Source organism: Chelon labrosus (assembly GCF_963514085.1).
Source record: "Chelon labrosus genome assembly, chromosome: 4".
NCBI lineage: Eukaryota > Metazoa > Chordata > Actinopteri > Mugiliformes > Mugilidae > Chelon > Chelon labrosus.
In genome coordinates this window covers 11,388,636-11,410,029 of record NC_140340.1, presented here as the reverse complement: position 1 = coordinate 11,410,029, position 21,394 = coordinate 11,388,636, and the positions used below count along the sequence as shown (strand labels likewise).

The window sequence follows — 21,394 nt, the reverse complement described above, 5'->3', positions numbered from 1 at the left end:
TGAGGAGACGCATTGTGTTCAGCAGTTGCACTTTCAAAATGAACGATTTGCATATTCATAGCTTGTGGGAGAGAGAGAGAGAGAGGGGGAGGAGATGTAATTTTTTAAAAATTTAACCAGGTAATTGAACTATTTTGTGAAGGAAAAGAAAAAAAAAAAAAATATTCCAGACGCAAATTATTATTCAGTGCAGCTTATCTTTGTACTATCTGTCCTAAAACACGCCTGGAGGCGATCTTTAATTTCAGTATCTACTTACTCAAGCTTAGAAATGACGGACAAGTAAGTTGAAATGAATATGCAGTCCAGCTTCCTGCAGTCAAGAACTGCCTCACAAATTAAACTAATGCTATCCTCGGTTGAAGATCAATTAATATTTATTTCCTCGCCTCCTTCTATATTATTGCGGCTCAATTAACTCCAGCACCCCTCAGAAGTCCACATCTCAATTGCAGCTTGTTAGGGAAGTGGCCACAATGGCTCTGTCTGGTGTTAAATCATGTCACTTGCGATCTCCCTTTGCTGGTTATTTGCTACTTTAGGCATCCTCCAGCAACATTTACTGACCTTTTAGCTCCCTATAAGCTATATTGCACCCTGAGGTCCTATGGCACAACTGTCATATCTCTCCAGCCTGGTCTTCATTTTCAATATTCTGCGGTATTGTCGAGAGGCCCGCGAAGGCCGAACATTCTCTCTCATGGCTGCTACACGGCAGGGAAAACTTGTGAGGCCACTTTCCGTCCTTATCATTTTTTAAAATCATCTATTTTTCGGCGAATGGATTGATGTAATAATATGATTTGTTATCATGAAATATCACCTGCATGGGTATATTGTTATTATACTTCTATTTCCAATTGCTGCCGGAAAGAATGATTACCGTGTGCATGCGGTGCTCTGCCTGTGTAGTTACACTCCGTTAATACAGTCGCTCAGTCTCTTTTTTTTTTTTATTATTCACATTATTCTGTCCACTCTCTCTCTCCCTCTCTCTCTCTCTGTCTCTCCCTCTCTCTCTCTCCCACCACTGTCAGCCCTCCTTATTTTGCCCACTTCATTTCCATTTCAATTTTCACTTTCTATCTCTGGACACCTTTATCTGAATTATTTTGGAGAAATACTAGCTCTGCAACACCAGAGGCAATCACCCAGCCATTCTGAGGACAATTTTAATATAAGTAAAGCCATCTGCAAACTGCAAAACACAATTAAATTAGACAGGAAATGAGGTTTGGAAACGGCACCGAACTTGGGAGTCATAGACTATTGACAGAACTGTAGCCTGGCATAGTATATATTCATTTTAGACATTATGAATTAACCACTGCCAGACTTTAAAATGGACTCTCACAACCAATTCAGTCTTAATTTAAAATGTATTATATGTATTTGTGTCTTTTCTCTTGCAGAAAGCAGTCATCACTAATGTCTCCCCGGACATGCTGTACTTGTTCAGAGTGCAGGCAGTATGTCAGCATGACCTGCGCAGTGATTTTAGCCAAACGCTGTTGTTCAGAGGTACATCGTCAAAGCCCTCCAACCATTGAGTCATTGTGCATTGTGTAAGCTTTCAACGACTCATAATGGATTTATAAATGCTTCCTCTCTCTCTCCCTCTTTTGTTTTGCAGCTAATACAACAAGGATATTTGAAGGGTCTCGTATTGTGAAGACCGGGATGGTTAGTTGACCAGAAGATGGCAGTGCAAAATAAATTTTTGTGTTTGAGTGACATTCATGTGATGGTGTTATGGTTTTAGGTAACCACTTTTTTTTTTTTCCTGCTCATTTCCCTCAGCCCACAATTTCCCCAGCGTCCTCAGCAGACATGGCTCCCATCAGCTCTGGTTCCTCCACATGGACGTCCTCCGGCATCCACTTCTCCATCGTCTCCATGGCAACAGGGATGGGCCCCTCTTCTAGTGGCAGCCAGGCTACTGTGGCATCAGTGGTGACAAGCACTTTGCTGGCAGGCTTGGGTGTTGGCGGAGGGGTCATCTCTTCTTTGCCCAGTTCGGTTTGGCCCACGCAGGCGCCTCAAGCCACTCAGAACCCCTCACGTCCGTCCGCGTCGCCTGCAAAGTCCAGCACCGAGCAGGCAGCACCACAGGGCTCGGAGACGGACAACCCTTCTGATGAGAACAAGGCTGCACGTGAGGGGGAAGAGGAGGAAGAGGAGGGAGAGAGGGAAGGAGAGCAGGAGGAGGAAGAGGATGACAAGAAAAGAAAGAGCAAGACTTCACCTGATAATAGGGAAAAGCAAGCAAACAGCACCGTGGCCAAAGAGCCTTCAATCCCCACCCCCGCTTCCACAGCCAAAGAGAAAGGAGAAGGGAAACCTACGGTTAAAGGCACCGCGGTACCTGCAAGCACTGGCGATGACCAGTTAGTCAAGAAGAAACCCACAGATGTAAATGCAGTCTCCACTCAGGAGCCTCCTAATGACAGTGCTGAGATGCAGATTCCCCACAGCTCCACACTGTCTCCAAAGATCAGTAGTGACGGGAAGAATCTCTGGCCTTTCTCTGTCCGCACTGGTGAGCAGACCTCTTTCTGTCGCACAGAGGAGACACGTTTTTAATCCATTTCACAACACAAACATCTCTTTTGAACTCCCGGTGAATCTCGTCTCTTGTTGTCAGCTATCTAGGCAAGAGAGCCCAGCTTAACAGAACAAATAAGTTGATTTAAGACGGTAACCACACCGGTTAGCATCTCAGTCAAAGACAAAGCTGCAGGCTTTTGTGTACAACACAGAGGCCTGAAGGAAGGAGTGCGCTGTCTGCCAGAGGGGTTCTGCCTCGAGGAATTCCTTTAAGCATATTTCAAAAGAGTTTGCTTCAAGGGAGAACATTTTTTTTTTTTTTTTTGTGGCACTTTTTTTTTTTTTTTTTGCCATTGCAATGTTAGAAATAACTAGAATTCCAAACACTGATTGCAAGCTGTAATCGGGCTGTCAGTATTCATGATTTTGCACAAGAAAATAAATTCCAATTTTCAGTGTGCATTTGAATCTGGGCAAGTGAGTGGGGGAGGCTATCCAAGCAAATTTGGGTTAAACCTTTTTATTGCTCAGTTAGGCTTAATCTCGATCGGTCTCCCATAATGTGTGTATTTATTCTGTCCCTGATGTCACAAACATCTGATGGCTAGGTTGATGCGTATATTTACCAATAATGGGCCTATAAGTGTATTATTCTCTAAAGGCTCTGGTCTGCCAAGGCTTTTCTGTTTTTTTTGGATGCTACACTCAGACGTTATGCCACTAACCGTTTTGTGAACATAACAGAATGAATGTGCGGAGAAGTCTAGCAAACAAAAAAGATCAGCCATCAGAATACTGTGAAATGTGGTAAAAATATAAATAAATTAAAAGGCACTTAAATTGTGGCAAGTGTAAGTCGGTAAAACACATTTACACAGTGTGTAATATGCTCATGTGTCTTCCAGACAGGACCGACTCGTCCGGCGTGACGCGGACGCCCCAGCCGGGGATGGGCCGGATGGTGTGGATTGTTCCCTTGGTGGTGGTGTCCGCTCTCACTCTTCTGTGCCTCATCATGCTGCTGATTGTGATGGTTTACTGGAGGTGAGCGTGTGTTCAATATACCTACATAAACGCATTCAGGACGGATCATCTTACTGCTGAAAAAGCTTGTTAGAACAGTGAAATGTCATCGATCCAGTGCTATTACATACAGAAATGCCTCATCCTGATAAGAGTATCAGTGATACCTCCTTTAGAGGTAACTGCCCTTCACCCCCTCTGGCCTCATCCATACATTTTTTCACACTCACGTTTTGTCTTAAGTGACACACCCACATGCAAGTCTGGATTTTTCAGTCTGCGCAGCATGGTTTGGGTGTGTCTGTTTTGTGCACATGCATCAGTCTCAACCAGTCTGGTGGTGAGGCTTGCTTGCTTGCCTGCACTTTGTAAATCAGACCAATCACCCACCTGGGTGAGGGGCAAGAGAGCTGGAGGCCCTGCAGTGCCAGCACAGGTCCCAGCTGTGTCTTCATCTGCTGGGCTAATTTCCAGCCATGCCATTGGAGCCCCAGTAATTACACAGGCCAGGCCACAAGCACATGTCGGATGGTTAATGAGTTACAAATAGCACTATGGACCATTTCCCCCGTCGAGTCCCGCGCATATTTACTTCCGCTGCTTCTCCTTGTGTAGGATTTTATCTGTTTACAGCCTGAGATGTATTTTTAGACAGCATTCAAACGCATTTTATCAATTCTTTTGATAGGACTTCTGTGTGACATCACTGCAGCAAACGTTTACAGCACCGTAGTGTGGTGGAGAATATCAGAGCGTGATATAAATAAAAGCCTGGGTATCAGCTCCATAGAGGTGTGGAAAAACAGACAGCTGGAAACAAGATGACTGTAGCGGATTTGGTTGGTGGCTGAATTTCTGAGGGTTGAGGTATTTGAGTGGAAAAGCGGGGCTCGCCTTGAGATTAGAAATGGCCATCACAGCTGTTGTTGTGACAACTCAGACAGTTAGCTGACAATGTGTGCTTCCCCCAGGGAAAAGGCCATGATAAAAGATGAAATCAACCCATTCACAGTCTCTTTACTCTTCATCCTCTGCATAGTCTCTCTTGGTTACAGAGCAGCCGCTAAAGCCGGAGAGTTTCTCTGGTTACAGATGTTATGGACATTAACAATTTAATACCGCAATCAGTTTGATTTACAAATGTTTATCAAAAAAAAAAAAAAGCTTTTACCAGTAGACTGTATCTACTTATGGTTTAACACCCTTGACCTATTTTTAGCTCGTACATTTTATGTGTTTAGTTAATATAAAGTCATGAATCCATCCACGATAGAATTAATTGCTGGAGTTTACAGTACGCATCTGGAAGCCTCTGACGCTCGAGGTGTTTGTCGAAAGAAAACTCACAGATGTTGAAGCGAGAACAAATCCCAAGCCGTGTTAGAGACTCGGTGCTGCTGACGCTGGTGTTGAATGGGAGGCCTCACTCCTTTCTTTCTTCTTTTTTTTTTTTTTTTTAACCTTAAATCCATTCATGAAGCTTATTTCGCCACCACAGTTTCTGTCCCCTCAAAGCAAACTATACATGAGATCGTGGGTAAGAGAGGCAGTAAGGAGACAGTGCTGGTTTGGTAGCCAGAACACATCTGCACTCAAGGGGAGCCATTAGATTGGGAGGCAGTGACGCAAACCAGGGGGGAGCTCTCCTCCCCCATTTGTTTTATTCACCTTCCTCTCTCTCCCTCTGTCCCTCCCTCTCTCTCTCTGTCTCTCTTCCTACATGTTTTACATGCAGTGGCACCTTTTTATTTTTGTTCCATCTCCCTTTAAGAATGACTAGCATCTGCTCCCTCCTCTGCATCAAGTACAGGTAGGATTAAACCTGGGATATCTTAGCACTTGGATAAAATGTGGGTCTTATATAATTTCATTAGTATACATTATGTGTGACAGGAGAGGGTGGATATGCAAAGTGTTCGGGACCTTAAAGATTCATCTCTTGTCGTTTTCTGACATGGTAGAATTGTAGATTTTAACCCTAAAAAGCGCACAGCTAACCTTTTCAGAAAGCTTTAAGTATATATATGTAGATGTATGTAGATATTCCAAAGAATGTGACTCCTTGCAGTTTTTCCTCTGTGAACCTTGGACCTTGGACTGTTTTGGGGCTTTTGAAGCATTAGGAATTACCCCTAGAAAGGTGCTAGACTTCCAAATTATGAACATTAACCTTTGAGCAGTAGCTGCTGGCAGCAGTGAGTGTTTTCTCCAGAAAGTGCACCTTTTAAGTTGATTTTGTTGTCCTCAAAGTGTAGTGCAACTTCTTAAAAGTGGCCCCGAGGAGGGAATTTGTGCTTGGATTAGTTTTCTTCCGTTTGCGTAAAGAGCTAAACTTGGCACTGCACTGCTGCGCGTCGCTGTGAGTTGTTTACCTGTTCCCTGTAGTCGGCTCAGACAGTGTTTCCAGGAGCCGCTCACTCTCTCCGTGTTCGATCAGCTGTGTCCAAACAGCTCTGGGGTTTTCATTAGCACTTTTCTGCTGTGATTCTATTCAACATTTCTATGCTGATGTTGACGGACCAGATCTGAGAACCACGGGATAACGACTCCCTAATACACTTTGCTGCGTGCGGTTTTACTGTGCTGCATTCACTGTACTTATCTGTCTGTGTCCCTGTAGGAGGTTTTTCCAGACAGCTCACTTCTATGTGGAGGAGAGCAGCTCTCCACGGGTGGTGGCCAATGAGAATATCCCAGTCATCCCCATACCAGGTGAGCTATGTTTCCTGTTTCATGTTCAAAAAGTCATATATATCTGATGGTTAAAAGTCAAGTTTTCTAGGTGATTCATTTGTCTAATACGGTATGATATGATCATTGTGTACATTTGTGATAAAATTAGATTGTGTGTTTCAGCATAAAAACAATTAGCCAGATGAGCAAAGAAGTAAAAGCAATTAAATAGCACAAAGTAATGAATAAACCTTCTAAGTAGGTAGATTAAAATGGAGAACTGATTAAATAAATGACAGTTGTGGAGAAACACATAAATTATGAAATGTATGATATGTGTCGATGAATGGTTAATTTACCTGACTAAAATATTTAAGCAACCACTGTTTTAGATGTTCCAGTTCAAACAAAGTTTAAATCTATTCTATTAAATCTTTCACTACATAATCTATTATTTAAGCTAAAACAATCTGTTTTTAAGACTAAGACTGTACCAGTGGATTTACGTTTAGCGACCTGTGTCTACTGACAAAGCACACATCTAAAAGTCATCATTAACTGTGTGGTATTAGCTCGGTGTCTTCATTTGCACAGTTTCTGTTCATTTGCATGTGAAATGAGTCCGGGAGCAGCTCTGGAGAAGCCGTGTGACTGGCTTTTCTTGGCTCTTAATGTTCCAGGCAGCAGCGCAGTGGCAGCTTGTCGATATCAGACTTTACTTTCACAGTCGCTTAAAGCTCAGGGACATTTCAAGGCCGTGATATCGTAGTTAAAGAGCGCAGCAGATGCTGGTATTGACTCTGCATTCATTCTGCTTCTTTCTTTGTTTCTTTTTTTTTTCATTTATTTTCTTTCCTTCCTTCCATTCAGCTCTTTATTCCTTCCTACTTATTCAACTTGGGGATGTGCAGGAAAATGATGACAGCTAAAATCATAGAACTGTGACCTTTATTGGCTCACAATTTGCATTTCTTAAATGTCTGAAATAGTGCCATTGGACATTCAAGCATACATGTGAACATCCCTACGTGGTCTTTTATGTCCTTTCAAGAAAAAGAATGAGCCTAATCAGGCGTAGTCCATTACAGTTTCTCTCTCCTAGAGCTACATTTCACCCAGAACCATTCTGATGAACTGATTAGACTGCTAAGTCTCTCTATACTAATACAGAGGAAAGGAGACACTTTGATAAATGACCAGAGTGATAAAGGAGAATTCACCTCTACGTAGTAACCGCTGAGGCAAGTAAGAGCCCTGCAGGCCCCAGCTGCGAGGGTATATTAGTTAAGACATTGGCCAGCATCAGCAGCGATGACAGCTGGGTCCCCTGCACTGCTGTCCCCGTGTGATGCTGACCAGCCTTATCAAAGATCCCTCATGTGTGATTTGGGGCTGATTTGGCCCAGATGAGACAGATGCTCCCTCCTATAAAAGCTCAAAATACCAAATATAGGTTTTCCTGTTTTTTCCCCCTTTCCTCATTGAGAATTAGACTAGACCAAATAATGCAGTACACTGATTTACATAACAATAGGAATAACATAACGTTCACATTTTCAGACAATGATGTGGCTATAAGACAATATTTTTTCGCCGTGACGCATCGTTTGATAAAACTGTTGTGTATTTTCCCCTGCAGATGACATGGAGGCCATCCCCGTTAAGCATTTCGTCAAACACATTATGGAGCTCTACAAGAACAACCTGCAAGGTTTCGCTGAGGAGTTTGAGGTACACTTTAAAATCCACTCTAATATTGAAAAGTTTTCTGGCATTGCGTTGCGTTTTCTGTATAAATAATGGTGCTTTTACTTTTGGAGTTGGGTTCAGTTGGCCTTGTGAGCCCGTGGTTACAAAACGGGAAGATGCGTATGCAAAATGTTTTGCGTTTAAGTGGTAGCGTCAGAATAAGTCGTGAGAGCGCCGCTGCAGGCAGTGAGCTAATGACTGGATAACATAGTGGAGGAAATGCAAAGGCATAATAATGAAAGGATGAGGATGTATGAATATTTTCCTCAGACATCTTAGAAAATGATACTAAATTACAATATTTTAACTCACCAGAATATATTAAATACAATATATTAACAGATCAGGATATCCATCATTTCCTAACTACTGCACTACCTATGTATCTATGTCTTATCGACCCTATATCCTAAATAGGGACAACAATAATATTCCATTGCATTAGTTATTGTGGGGTTGCTGCATTGTATGAAATGTATTTACCTATCTAAAAAAATACCTATTTGCTGTCATATTATCTAGCAGTAGATTTGTTTTGCCACCATAAACAAACCTCACCACAGTCTGCTTGGAGGCAAACCTTTTCGTTGTGTGGTTCACACCAGGTACCAAAGTTTGTGAGATCCCTTTTCAGAATACATAAAAATACAGACTATGTCTGGCTTTTGCGCGCATGGTTGCAAATGTGCCTGCGTCTGAACAATGGCTGGACATTATTTTATGCATGCGGCGGTGTGCAGGGTTGCTCATTTCGAGCAGATGGTTGAAAGAAAGATCACAGAGATGGAGGTTAATTAGAGAAGGTCTGTCTGCCGGTTGACTGGATGGGAACACACTTTCTGTGTAACTAGGTTAAGAAAGGAGGCAAAAAAGCCTCACCCCTTGAGTATTCCCTCTAATTGGGGTCATTTGATGTGAGGCCCGTGCGCGTAATTTTCAAATGCACCGCAGTGAGGCTGTGGTGGAATTGATCGTTGTATTTTTTGGGTGGATGAACCCATTGAGGTTCATCCATAGTGAAGAAGAAAAGAAGAAGGCCGTTGAACTAAAAGCTTGAGCTGAAGTCCCCGTGGCAGTAAGCATCTGTTCTGCTGAAGTGCCTTGACTGAGACACTGAATCCCTGCTGGAGGTTCAGCTTTACAGTTCATCCTGAGCTCGGAGCTCCTCATACAGACGGGAGATTTGGGGGGAAAAAGAAAAGTTTCCCTTTAAAAACCAGTAGTATTACAAAGAAAATACATGTTATTATAAAAGTGTTGCTACAGTTTAGGTAGAAATAACTTCCTTACACACAGTAATCCCGCTCGATCTTCTCTCCTTGTCTATTAAAATCCATTTCTGCCTGTTTTTTCCTCTCTCCAGGAGGTCCAACGCTCAACAGCCGACCTGAAAATCACAGCAGAACATTCCAATCATCCCGACAACAAGCACAAAAACAGATACATCAACATTGTGGCCTGTGAGTCAGCTGTAAAATCTGATTATGATGTCTACTGCTGTGGAATCCAATAATGTTTTTATCCTTTTAATAATTCACACAAATATGTCAATGCATTCCCTAGACGACCACAGCAGGGTGAAATTACGAGCTTTGGCGGGGAAGGATGCCAAACATTCGGATTACATCAATGCCAACTATGTGGATGTGAGTTTTAACAGCCACTTGACACCCTTCTTTACGCAGGTCCTGCTTTGGTTTTCTTTTTTTGTTTGAGCTTGAAGGGTTGTGAAATTCACCTGCTGACTTTAGTGAAACAAGAATGCGTTGTGAAAGAATGATTCACGCTGCTAAATGTTATGGTGACAGCTTTATTTAAAACATCAATTGAGGTACCAGCCAGCTGACAGAAATAAAAATTGGGGATTTATTAAAGATATTGATTCATGCATAAATAAATGTCAGCTGAAGGAGTGGATTTCATGACCTACCAATGTGTCAGTAAACCAGTTATATCAGCTGTATCAGGAGTTTGGGGAAATCAATGCAATATTGATTTCATCTTACCAGTAAACAATACTCCACCTCACTCCTGTTTCAGGGCTACAACCGGCCCAGAGCTTACATAGCTGCTCAGGGTCCTCTCAAGTCTACGTTCGAGGACTTCTGGAGGATGGTGTGGGAGCAGAACACTGGACTCATTATCATGATCACCAACTTAGTGGAAAAAGGAAGAGTAGGTTCACTTCCATGGTTCATAAACACAAAATACAAAGCACTTCATTTAAGACATGCTAAAATATCATTCATTGTCTCTTTGCAGAGGAAATGTGACCAATACTGGCCAACAGAGAACAGCGAGCAATATGGGAATATAGTGGTGACGCTGAAGAGCACTAAAGTGCATGCCTGCTACACGCTGCGCCGTTTCCTTATAAGGAACACGAAAGTTAAAAAGGTAACTAAGGGGTGCTCTCATACTACTAATACGTTAGATTCTGACCAGGTGGGCCTGCTAGAATGTCTTAGTTAAGCAGTATAAACCACAGGCATATTTTTACAGGAGAAAGCCTTCCGCATGTAACAGTTTAGGAAACTAAACTATCTGTTAGACTTATCTCTAGGTGTGACTTTGTATTAATTAGATCCCAACAAGAAGGAATTGATCCCACAGTTGGGAAATTTGTACTCCTCTGTGCTTCCATCCGTTCAAACTGCAGCAGCGAGCAGTCGCGTGCGGCACCCAGGGAGGTTGGGTACCTTGCTCCAGGGAACTTAAGCCATGCACGTAGATGATAAAACGGCACTGCTTATTCACTCCATCCACACGCACATTTTCCCATCTGTCCAGTGATTATACAGTCCCAAGCCTGCCTCAATAACCATTAGGCAACAGATGCCAAAAGCATCCACCGACCAAAACCTGGAATCAAACAAGGGACCTTTAGATCTTAAATCTAACGCTCTCTGAACTGAGCCGCTTTAAGCACATCAGAGCATATAGAGTGTAGTTTGATATTATTTAGTCATTCGAGCTCAAGTGACATGTAAATTTTATGGTATATATCCTGTTCTTCGTGTGGGTTGAAACAGAAAAATCTTGTGAGCAAATAGCGACTGAAATGTAGCTGTATGCAGCCAGGAGGATATTTTAAAATATGTATTAATGAACAGTATTTGTTACCAATATAGCTAATGTGTTTGTACATCAAAAAATACGGATGGGTGCCCGCAAGAGCTTGTTGAGACCTGTAATATGTAGTAGATCCTAGTGTGTTACCGACCATTTATTTAATCTTTATATTCTGCTTATAGTTGCTAAATATGGTGTTGCAGTGATGTGCGTATCACCTGATGCTCCATGCGAAAGTCAAGGCGCTGCTTCGTATTCTCACCGGCCTCACGTCTGCTCTTACGTCTTAGGGTCAGAAGGGGAATCCGAAAGGGAAGCTAAATGAGCGCATTGTGATCCAGTATCATTACACTCAGTGGCCTGACATGGGAGTACCGGAGTACACGCTTCCTGTGCTCACCTTCATCAACCGCTCATCAGCCGCTCGCACTGCAGACATGGGCCCTGTCCTGGTGCACTGCAGGTACCTCATTATTACTGAGCTCCCGGGCTTAATGAGTGTTACTTATCACCGTTAGACTCATATTTGCTGAGATGGTTAAAAGCTCCCTCTAGGGGCCTGCTCATATTGTTTTGTGCTCTGCTTTTCAGCGCAGGCGTCGGGCGCACAGGAACGTACATTGTCATTGACAGCATGCTGCAACAGATCAAGGACAAAAGCACAGTCAGCGTCCTGGATTTTCTCAAACATATCCGCACACAACGCAACTACCTAGTCCAGACTGAGGTAAGGAGCCCCGAATAATCAGTTACTTTGGGGAGACTGGATTCCTTCTGTAAAGGTCATCCCTGATTAAAGATGGATAAGAACTTATAAAAGCTATTCGGTTTGATACTCTGAGCTCAGGTAAAGGTCACACTCTCTGCAATTTCCGTGCAGCACACAGTACAAACTGTTATACGCTCCCCAAATACAGAGGACCGTATTACACCTTTAGTCTACACTGGCAGTCCTCAGGCCACACTTACTGCATGTGTTTGATTATTTTATTTTTTTAACCGATAGAGGATTGAGGTTATTTCTCTGTACCTTTTTTATATGTATTAGAAAGCCTGTATGTTTTCTCTGAGACACTTTTCTGCTGAAGTGATGTTGTTTTTCCAGCTCCACTTAAGCTGTACGGCTTTCCACTGTCACAACCTGTTGTTTAATTCTTGAAAAGACAATACATTTACTGAACTACTGATATATCAATTAAGTCTGTTTAAGCAGATGCATAGAAGCAGGTATTTTACTTTTCACTTGATTTAATTTATCACTCAGCGGTAGCTTATATGAAATACATTCAATTTATAAACTACGATTTGATGGATTAAGATACAGCACAGTAACCTATTTAGCATACTTTGTTTTACTTTGTTCACAAAGGTTATTCATTAAAGTATATACTTTCAATGCTTACCAAGAGATGCTAATGCTTAATGTGATGCTCTTTGAATAAAGTAAACATTTTAATGCAGTAAGAGAGTTTAATATTTTACCTTAACCACACTTTTATTACATAATGTCTATATTCGGATGATCAGAATATAGAAATAAAAGTTTCTGTCTTGTTTTACAATCACATGAATCTCTTATCTCTGTGTTGAGAATATATCTATATACGTAATATCCTGTCTTCCCTCAGGAGCAGTATGTTTTCATCCACGATGCTTTGATGGAAGCCATCCTGAGCAAAGAGACGGAGGTACCTGCCTGGCAGCTGCACAGCTATGTCAACAGCATCCTCACGCCCAACTCAACAGGCCGCACACGGCTGGAGAAGCAGTTCAGGGTGAGTAAACCTTCTGCCAGCCTGACTGGTCCAGTTAGACGAGCTGTCACCATCTGCACCGGAGCCGTCAGCTGAATTCGAGGTGGTCTTTCGGATCAGACGCTCGTTAGCGACATGCACTGTGGCTTCCCAGTTCCAGGCGGGAATAGATTGAGAGCGTCTCTGATGTTGGCTATAATAAAGTCATGTCTGTCACCCCTGCTGCCTTATGCAAAGCTCGATGAATGTTTCATCAAGCTCCTGTTCTTTTAACACCAGGAGAGACAAACTAATTGCTCCCACATCAAAATGTCACTTCCTCCTGAGCATCACATGCTCATTGTTAGTGTGAAAGAATTGCTGTTAATTTTTAAATGTTAAACAACGTTATATATTCCATGTTTTTATGTTGCAGTTAATCTCAGGGCTGAAATCTGATTTTCTCTGCCTTCTCTCTCGCCAGCTTCTGACTCAGTGCAACACGCGTTTTGTGGAGTGCTTTAGCGCCCACAAAGATTGCAACAAGGAGAAGAACCGCAATTCCTCAGTGGTTCCCTGTGAGTATTCACCGCAGCACACAGCAGTGGAGCTTAGGCTTAGGGCAACCAAGGTCAAGTTGAACATGTAAAGCCAGCTGTCAGCAGCAGTGTGTTTTAAATTAGAAGGGTAAAGCTGCATTTGGACGTTGCTGAAACAACAGATCAAATGTGTCCTGTGTTGGCTACTTTTTACATTTGTTTTTTAAATGACAGAAACGTTTAACGTGTTTCACGTTTTTCCTGTTTTTCACTCAGTAAATGATTAAAGACAATTCATGTTCCAAAATTAGAACCGATTTCCATAATCCTATAAGTTAATCTTTTCTATGCGTGCTCGGCACCCTGACAGGAGAAAAGGAGGTACTTGTTGCTATAGCAACAGCCAGGCCTGGTAATGAATGTGTGCATTATCAGCCTGTGCGATATTAGAGGGGCCTCGGTTGTGATTTTAAAGTGTGTTTTTCCATCTCTGCCTCTTTGCAGCGGAGCGAGCGAGGGTTGGACTCACCACTCTGCCTGGCATGAAGGGAACAGATTACATTAATGCCTCCTATATAATGGTACAGTGTGACAGCTAATGAATTTCCTTTCTCTGTCCTTGCTGCATGGGTTGTTTTGAAGCATTTTATTGACAGATGTCATGGTTATTTTGGATATTTTCTTAGAAAATGATCTCCTTTGTGTCGCAGTCATCTAGCCGTATTTGTGGTCTGAGCTTTTGAAAGGTTAACGCCTCACCTCTGTCACATCAGGGCTATTACAGGAGTAATGAGTTCATCATTACCCAGCATCCTTTGCCCCACACCACCACAGACTTCTGGAGGATGATTTGGGACCATAATGCTCAAATTATTGTCATGTTGCCTGACAACCAAGGCCTGGTAAGTAGTAATGAAACATATTAATCATTTTTCTCTTTTGGCCCCTCTGTAGTATCTGACACGTGTGCACATTTACGCAGAAAAAGAAACGCTGACAGTGAAATGAATGATCGGTGAAAGCGTTAGATAAATAAGGTGCATGTGTCACTGTCCCCCTGCAGGCTGAGGATGAATTTGTTTACTGGCCAAGTCGCGAAGAGGCCATGAACTGTATCGCCTTCACTGTCACACTCATCAGTAAGGACAGACTGTGCCTCTCCAACGAGGAGCAGATCATCATCCACGACTTCATCTTAGAGGCCACACAGGTATCTGTTCCTCTGCCTCGCTGCAGGAGCCATACGTACGGGGTTATTACTCTGACATCACGAGTCATGAGCATAACCCTAAATAAACACGTCACGTGCGCACGCTCGTCTTCTTTGCCTTACAGGACGACTACGTTCTGGAGGTGAGGCATTTTCAGTGCCCTAAATGGCCGAACCCTGACGCCCCTCTCAGCAGCGCCTTCGAGCTCATCAGTGTCATCAAGGAGGAAGCCATGACTCGAGATGGCCCCACCATCGTGCACGATGAGTACGTTCGCGTTCACCTCCACCGTGACCCCTGTCAACACAGATGGGATTTTTGAGTCCCAGGACCGTTTGGTCATCATAAAGTAATGTTCTTCCTTGAAGACCCATCCACATATAAAGCAATGCGCTGGTGCTCCCGTCGCTTTTAGCTCACAGTTTGTCATTTCAGGCTCTGGTCACCTGGGTTGCTCTGTTGTATATTTGCGACACTGAATGTTTCTGAGTTAAAAAAACTAAATAAAAAAAGCAGCATAAAAATATTGCTAGTGTATAAACAGAGGTAGCTCTTTATTTGAAAAAGCACCAAGTCCACAGCTCCGTCTCAGGTCTCAACTATCTGATTGGGAAATTTGGTGGTAGGAACCTAAGTTGTGGACGGTGTTTCCTGTCGGTAAATTTCGTTAGTTTGCATTTTAAAGATTACTTCTTCTATCATCGCTACAACTCGCTGAATTTCACTTACATTACTCAGTCTCCTGTCGCCACATTGTTGCTCGGCCCCTCAAGGCTTCAGTCTATACTCCTGAGATCCATTCATGAACTAGTCCAGCACTATAAATGTATATCAGTGTATAATAATGTTATCACACGATGTTGGTCTTGTTTTTGTGTCTGAATCTGGATTTAAACGGCCCAGAATTGGCAAAAGACTGTCTTCTGTTAGACCTGGATGAAATGCAGAGCTTCCAACAGTAACGGGAAATAAGCCTCTAAATGCTGAGCGCCGTCCATGGCTCAGGGTCCATAAGTGTACGCCAGCTCCGAGAATCCGGAGGCCGCTACCAGGATAAATAGAAACGGCAAAAGTCTTTTAGTAACCAGGCAACCGAAACCGCTTCCACGCTCCAGCCAATGTCTTTCCTGCAGATGTCAGTGTCCGCAGCACTTCAGCTGCCATTAGTGCAGCCATCAGCTATCTGAATACTCTCAATCACTCAGCTTCCTTACGGTGAATCATACATTTCTCTGGGTGCTCTCAGAAGCAGTCACAGACTAATAACATGTCGCGAAATCTCTGCAGTCATTTGTACCAGGCGCTAACATGCTACTAATGACCAGCAACCAGGATCAGAATGGAAGCAGCTTCTGTTACATTTTATCCCTTTATTCATTCTCTGCGTTGTGTTTCATTTTGGCAGTTTTGCAAACATGAGCATGTGAAATAACACGTCATCATGTGACTCTGTGTCTCCTCTCAGGTATGGAGCAGTGTCAGCAGGGATGCTCTGTGCCCTCACCACACTGTCCCAGCAGCTGGAGAATGAGGGGGTTGTTGACATCTATCAGGTGGCTAAGATGATCAATCTCATGAGGCCGGGAGTCTTCACTGATATAGTAAGTTTACGCTGACAAAAAGGACGCGTGTTAAAGCCAGGTTAGAGCAGGCACCCCTAAAAGGAAGGCGAATATTAGACTTGTTAGGCTGCCACTAACACGACTCCGAATGAATGTTAATGTCGCTCTTTATCTGCTTAGCATGTAAATTGATCTGGATTGTTTACCAACTTCTTTAGGTGCTAAATGTTAGTGTTTTGTTTCCAGCTGGATCTGCTGCCCCCAAGTGACCAGAATGCATCAATTGATGCTGTTTTAAGCAACATTTAAAGCGGCATTGATCAATTTCTTGTCCCTAGTGGGCAAAAACGCTGGCAGATACATACTCTACATCAACCAGCATCAGTAGCCTACATACATCAAACGCTCTTTTCATCCAGCAGACATGAAGCAACATCAGCATTCCTTTGGAGGCTTCTTTTTTTTTTTTTCGTCCACTGTTGTTTAAGCTCTGTTTTCTCCACCAGCTACCGACAAAGATATCTGGGGCTTTAGCTGCTAAATAGTCCATCGTGTTCACCGGCCACTTAACTGTGTCTCTCTGACATTTGGTGCTGAGCGAGTACTTTTTCACCGTCTATGAGAGGGTCGTTGTGACTTGTTTAGACTGAACCCTATAGTGGATGTGTGGCCAAAGATCCTGCAGAAGTGGGCGTTAATTCTTTTTCGGGGTCCCTCAGTACGAGCGACCCTTTTTTACATGCTATTCTGTTCAGTGCCTGTAAAGGAAATATAGCTGAATCCGGGATGTGGGCTGTTACGTAAAAGCGTAGGCGATCTGCATGTGTTAACCATTTTGCGTGTTTTGTGTGTGCAGGAGCAGTACCAGTACCTTTACAAAGCCATGCTCAGCCTGGTCAGTAACAGAGAGTTCAGCCTGAGCCCCATGCACATGGACACTAATGGGGTGGTGGTGATTGCGGACGAGTCGGACCCTGCAGAGAGCATGGAGTCGCTCGTCTGAGGACATTCTCACAGGCACTTAATTTGTAAAAATCCGAGAACTTTTCTGAGGCCTTTTTTGCCAGACTCTTGATTAAATGAATAACCTTATTACTTTTTATACTGATAAAGGTTTTTTGATATTTATGTTTTCGTTCTTTATTTCTTGTCTTTAAATGTTATCCTGCTGAGCGTTTGCACCTGTTTTAAGTTGACACGAGGAAAAAGCAGCTCTGTCCAGTTTGCACTATACTATCAGTGTTACTGCCTAAATCCAGTGAGTGGAGAAAAAAAACAAAAAACAACAACAAAAAAAACAAAAAATTCACACTTCAGTCCTGGCATCACGACAAAACTGAGATCTTTGGACCGTTGTTGAGACAAACCGGAAGCATGAAGACCGGGATGAATTAAGGCGACGTCTCAAAACGCAACATCACGTCATAACATAACACGGCCCAGCATGCATTATGTCACTTTGTCACTTCAATCAAACTAACTGTTTTCAGGCTCCGCTCCACATGGGAGAAGCTTTTTATCACATGTGAAGAGACTCATACCTGCCTATATATTATTGTCCCAGTATCTCACTGCTGTCTTGTAAAATGTACTTATGGCTTATTTTGTGTGTTACAACATCTAATGTGAACATTTATTGCTTTTTACAGGGATTTATATTGTTATATTGTTTTGTAATATATATACATATATATATTATATCCTTAATAGCCAGCTGATGTTTTTTTTTCTTTTCTTTTGTACCTTTGCCTATTTGTCCACTGGCCTTGATGTAGATTCATATATCTGGAGACTGTGTAGCTCACCATGTAAAGACTACAAATCTCCGGTCATGTTTTTTTTTTTTTTTTTGTTCTTTTCCTCTTCCTCCATTTGCTTCAGCTTTTCTAACGCCAGCGGTCGAAGCTTCAGCTGTAAACAAGTGTAATAGGTATCTGTACCAACACAATGCAATGCCTACAAAAAGTATTCACCCTGCGCTTAAAGATTTTCACGCTTTACTCCTTTCGCAACACCGAATCACGGTGGACGTAACCAGGGTTAAAGATTTGACGCTGATCAACACGAATACTACTACTTTAATGTGAAGGATTCTTCTGAACCTGGCTTAAAATTGATCGCACAAGTATTCACTCCCTTAAAGATCATGTTTAATAGAAGCATCGGTGCGCCTGGATGCTGCGGTTTCTCCCTCTTCCTCTTGTCAAACGCTGCCAGGCGGCCGGGAGCGAAAGAGGATTTTTTTTCCCAATACTTTGTGCTTATTCCTATTCCAGACTGCATTGAGGTTTAGACTCTGACTCGGGCCCCTCCAGGACATTAACACAGCTGTTTTAAAGTCGTTCCTGCTTTTAAAAAATAAATAAAATAGAAATTGCTGCAGCTCTTGTGCAGACTACGCCATGTTTCCTCCAGGATTTCTTTTGTATTTACCGCAGAGAAGCATCTTCATCAGGCCTCCTGGTGAAGATGCTATTCAGTGCCTTGGAAACGTTATTAATCCATCCCCCCTCCCACACACACACACGATTGGTACTTTTCAGTAAACCCATCACCAACTTCTTACAGTATTCATCCGTTTTCATAACAGATGTTGCCAGGAAACACCATTGTTACACGGAGGTGTAACCTATTATGCAGCCAGTGATGTTTTGGGCCTCGTAGAAAAGGGAGGAATATGTGTGCAATCAGTTTTTTTTTTTTTTCCTGTAATGTCTCGTTTATTTGCACTTACATGGTGAAAACTTTCTATAGGCACTGTAGTTTCTTTTCGGGGGTGGGGGGGGGTTGATGCTTTATTTGTAACCAAAGACGTGGTTCCAGTTTGCAACATGTAAGTGGTTTTGTCCTGAGATCTATTTAATCAAACTAGAATTTAAAAATTGAAATTGTTAAATCATGCAGTTACAGATTTCCAGTGTCAAAAGTTGTGGATTTAACCCAAGTTAAGCATGTTTCTGTCTAGCCTCAGGAACTCACCTTCTAGTAGATAATCTGACTCTGTGATGCTCTCCTCGCGTTTAGGAAGAAAAAAAAAAAAAAAAAGAGGGGGTTTAAATTGTGTTTTATCTGGGCTGATATTCCTTCTCTGCATTATTTGGTGGCTATAATTACAAGCCCTTTCCAACCGTGAACGCCCCCCTCTCTGTCTCCCTCTCTCTCTCTTGATTGATTCATGTGTATCCTGTGATGAAAACATTTATTTTCTGGTAACATCCACTTCTCTTAAAAAAAGGGGGAGTTTGCTTAATCCATTGAAAACTCTCCAACATTTGGAGAAAAGTCCAGATTGCCGGCTCACTCAGCTCCACATCTAGGCTTTCCTTTGCAGCGACGGTGTTTGATTTCCCCCCGCTTTGTATGAACCGCCAGCCGCCTCCCCTCTCGTTTGATATTTTCTGCTCCTCACTTAAAACACACGAGTGCTGCGGCCTGCTCGCATCTACTTCAAAAAAAACCTGTAACCTTTGTGACCATAGAAGTTTATATTTTCATACAAAGATTCGGTTTGTACAGCGGCCAATTGACGGATTGTACTTTTGTGGAACATTTATTATCCAAATCTCCAGTGAAAAATCCCAGCCATCGTAGCTGCCTCTCTGCGGCCCACGCTGGGATTTTAAACCACATTTTCCTGACATTTGCTTAATGGTCCGGGGAGCCAATTGTGTAAGCCTCAGCTCATTTCAGCCAGGTTGTTAGTTAAGTCTATTTTGTAACTTAAAAAAAAAAAAAAGAAAAGAAAAAAGAAGAATAAAACGGTTTTGTCCATTATATCACATGTTTATATGACAGTATCATAGCAGTGTATTCCTATGATACTGTTATATACCCTATTATAGTGTAATAGTGTTATTTAATAGGTAAATTGTATTGCTATACATTAAATAAAGTCTGGCTTTGAGTGCACTACACGCTTGTATGACATGTAACTGCAGATGGATGAGTTTTGACTGATGGCAAACCAGGAACCCGTTCCTCCTGCTGCCCCCTGCTGTCACACTGTCACCACACCACAGTAAAGGAAGGAGTACGCGGATTGTGTTTTAATTTTTTTTTCCTGATGCAAAATGTTAACCTGGCTCGTTCGAGGTGGAGCTAATTTTGAATGCTTGATGTACGGTTGTGTAGTTAAATCATCCACAATCTTATCATAATTCTGTAACTTTTGCTATTGAATAAATGTAGTGGAGTACAACGTACAATATTTACCTCTGAAATGTAATGGATTACATGTATAAAGAAGCTTAAAAAGAATACTAGAGTATCTCGAAATTGCATGAAGGGGTTTTTTCTTTCTTTCTTTTTGTAAACTGACACCACTGAAAGTATGCCAAATTAGGTATTAACACTTACAACACTGCAACTTACACATGTACGGATATACAGTGAACTACCTTGGGATTACTGTGATACTAAAAACACTACAACTATAAGGATCTTTTTTTTTTTATGGCCGATTTATGGACTTTATTTTAGAATATCCTCTGGATGTAAAATAATGTGTGTCATGTTGGTGTTAGGCCTGTGATGGACCTGTCCAGGGTGCGTCCTCTTGCCCAACGCTAGCCGGTACAGGCGCCAGCTCCCAGCTCGCGACCCTCTACACCATTATAGATAATGAATTGTCTTTGTGTTCAAACCTGACTGATCTGTGACTTTCCTACTAAAGGAAGCAACTTAAGTAGAGTGACTTTCCAGCACTGCCAAACAAACATGTACATTTGTGTGTGTGTGTGTAATTGTGTCTCGGGGGCGTCTAGTAAACATACCAGAGGATGCACATGTACAATAATTTTTATTTAGAGGCCACAGCTCTTGCATATTACAACTGTTGGCTTTCATAAGGCAAAAAAAAAAAAGCAAGAATGAATCCACCAGCTAATTCACACAGAAAACAGAAAGCGTTTCGGGGAGGGTGGGAACCCACGGGCATGCAGCGATGGCTCAGAATGCAATGTACAGCATTTTATATTTATATATATATTTATAGAATATATACAAAACAACAGTGAGACCCAAACAAATGCCAGACATCTCATTCTACACAGTTACAGAACAAAGACAGACCAACCTTTTTTTTTCTTCTTTTTAATAAAAAAAATCGTTTTTGCTCTTTTCTCTGTAAAAGTGCAACTCAATTAAAATAGAACCTATTCCAAGGCCTTTTAATGTTGAAAATAAAAAATAGAATCTCCCGAGTTATCAAAATGGAGCTATGAGAATATTGCATCTCTGGAGTACCCACTCGTTGAAGTTCAAAATTCCCGTTGAACCGCGTCTAA

At 42.2% G+C, this 21,394-nt stretch overlaps 1 protein-coding gene across 1 annotated transcript in view; it reads left to right on the top strand.

Moving 5' to 3' along the window:
• The window catches only part of ca16b (carbonic anhydrase XVI b), a gene marked incomplete at its 5' end in the record, with an annotated part of 102,842 nt that extends 82,411 nt beyond the window's left edge, over positions 1–20,431 (top strand). Inside the window, 20 exons of the mRNA XM_084542212.1 lie at positions 1,413–1,521; positions 1,634–1,683; positions 1,801–2,539; positions 3,453–3,591; positions 6,191–6,282; positions 7,883–7,974; positions 9,356–9,452; positions 9,556–9,638; positions 10,033–10,167; positions 10,255–10,389; positions 11,355–11,527; positions 11,656–11,791; positions 12,693–12,839; positions 13,282–13,375; positions 13,841–13,917; positions 14,110–14,238; positions 14,400–14,546; positions 14,672–14,814; positions 16,013–16,148; positions 16,966–20,431. Coding sequence (XP_084398338.1) covers positions 1,413–1,521; positions 1,634–1,683; positions 1,801–2,539; positions 3,453–3,591; positions 6,191–6,282; positions 7,883–7,974; positions 9,356–9,452; positions 9,556–9,638; positions 10,033–10,167; positions 10,255–10,389; positions 11,355–11,527; positions 11,656–11,791; positions 12,693–12,839; positions 13,282–13,375; positions 13,841–13,917; positions 14,110–14,238; positions 14,400–14,546; positions 14,672–14,814; positions 16,013–16,148; positions 16,966–17,112 — 3,000 coding nt within the window. The 3' untranslated portion in view covers positions 17,113–20,431. The remainder of the gene's footprint in view (positions 1–1,412; positions 1,522–1,633; positions 1,684–1,800; positions 2,540–3,452; positions 3,592–6,190; positions 6,283–7,882; positions 7,975–9,355; positions 9,453–9,555; positions 9,639–10,032; positions 10,168–10,254; positions 10,390–11,354; positions 11,528–11,655; positions 11,792–12,692; positions 12,840–13,281; positions 13,376–13,840; positions 13,918–14,109; positions 14,239–14,399; positions 14,547–14,671; positions 14,815–16,012; positions 16,149–16,965) is intronic.
• Positions 20,432–21,394: the final 963 nt, after the last annotated feature.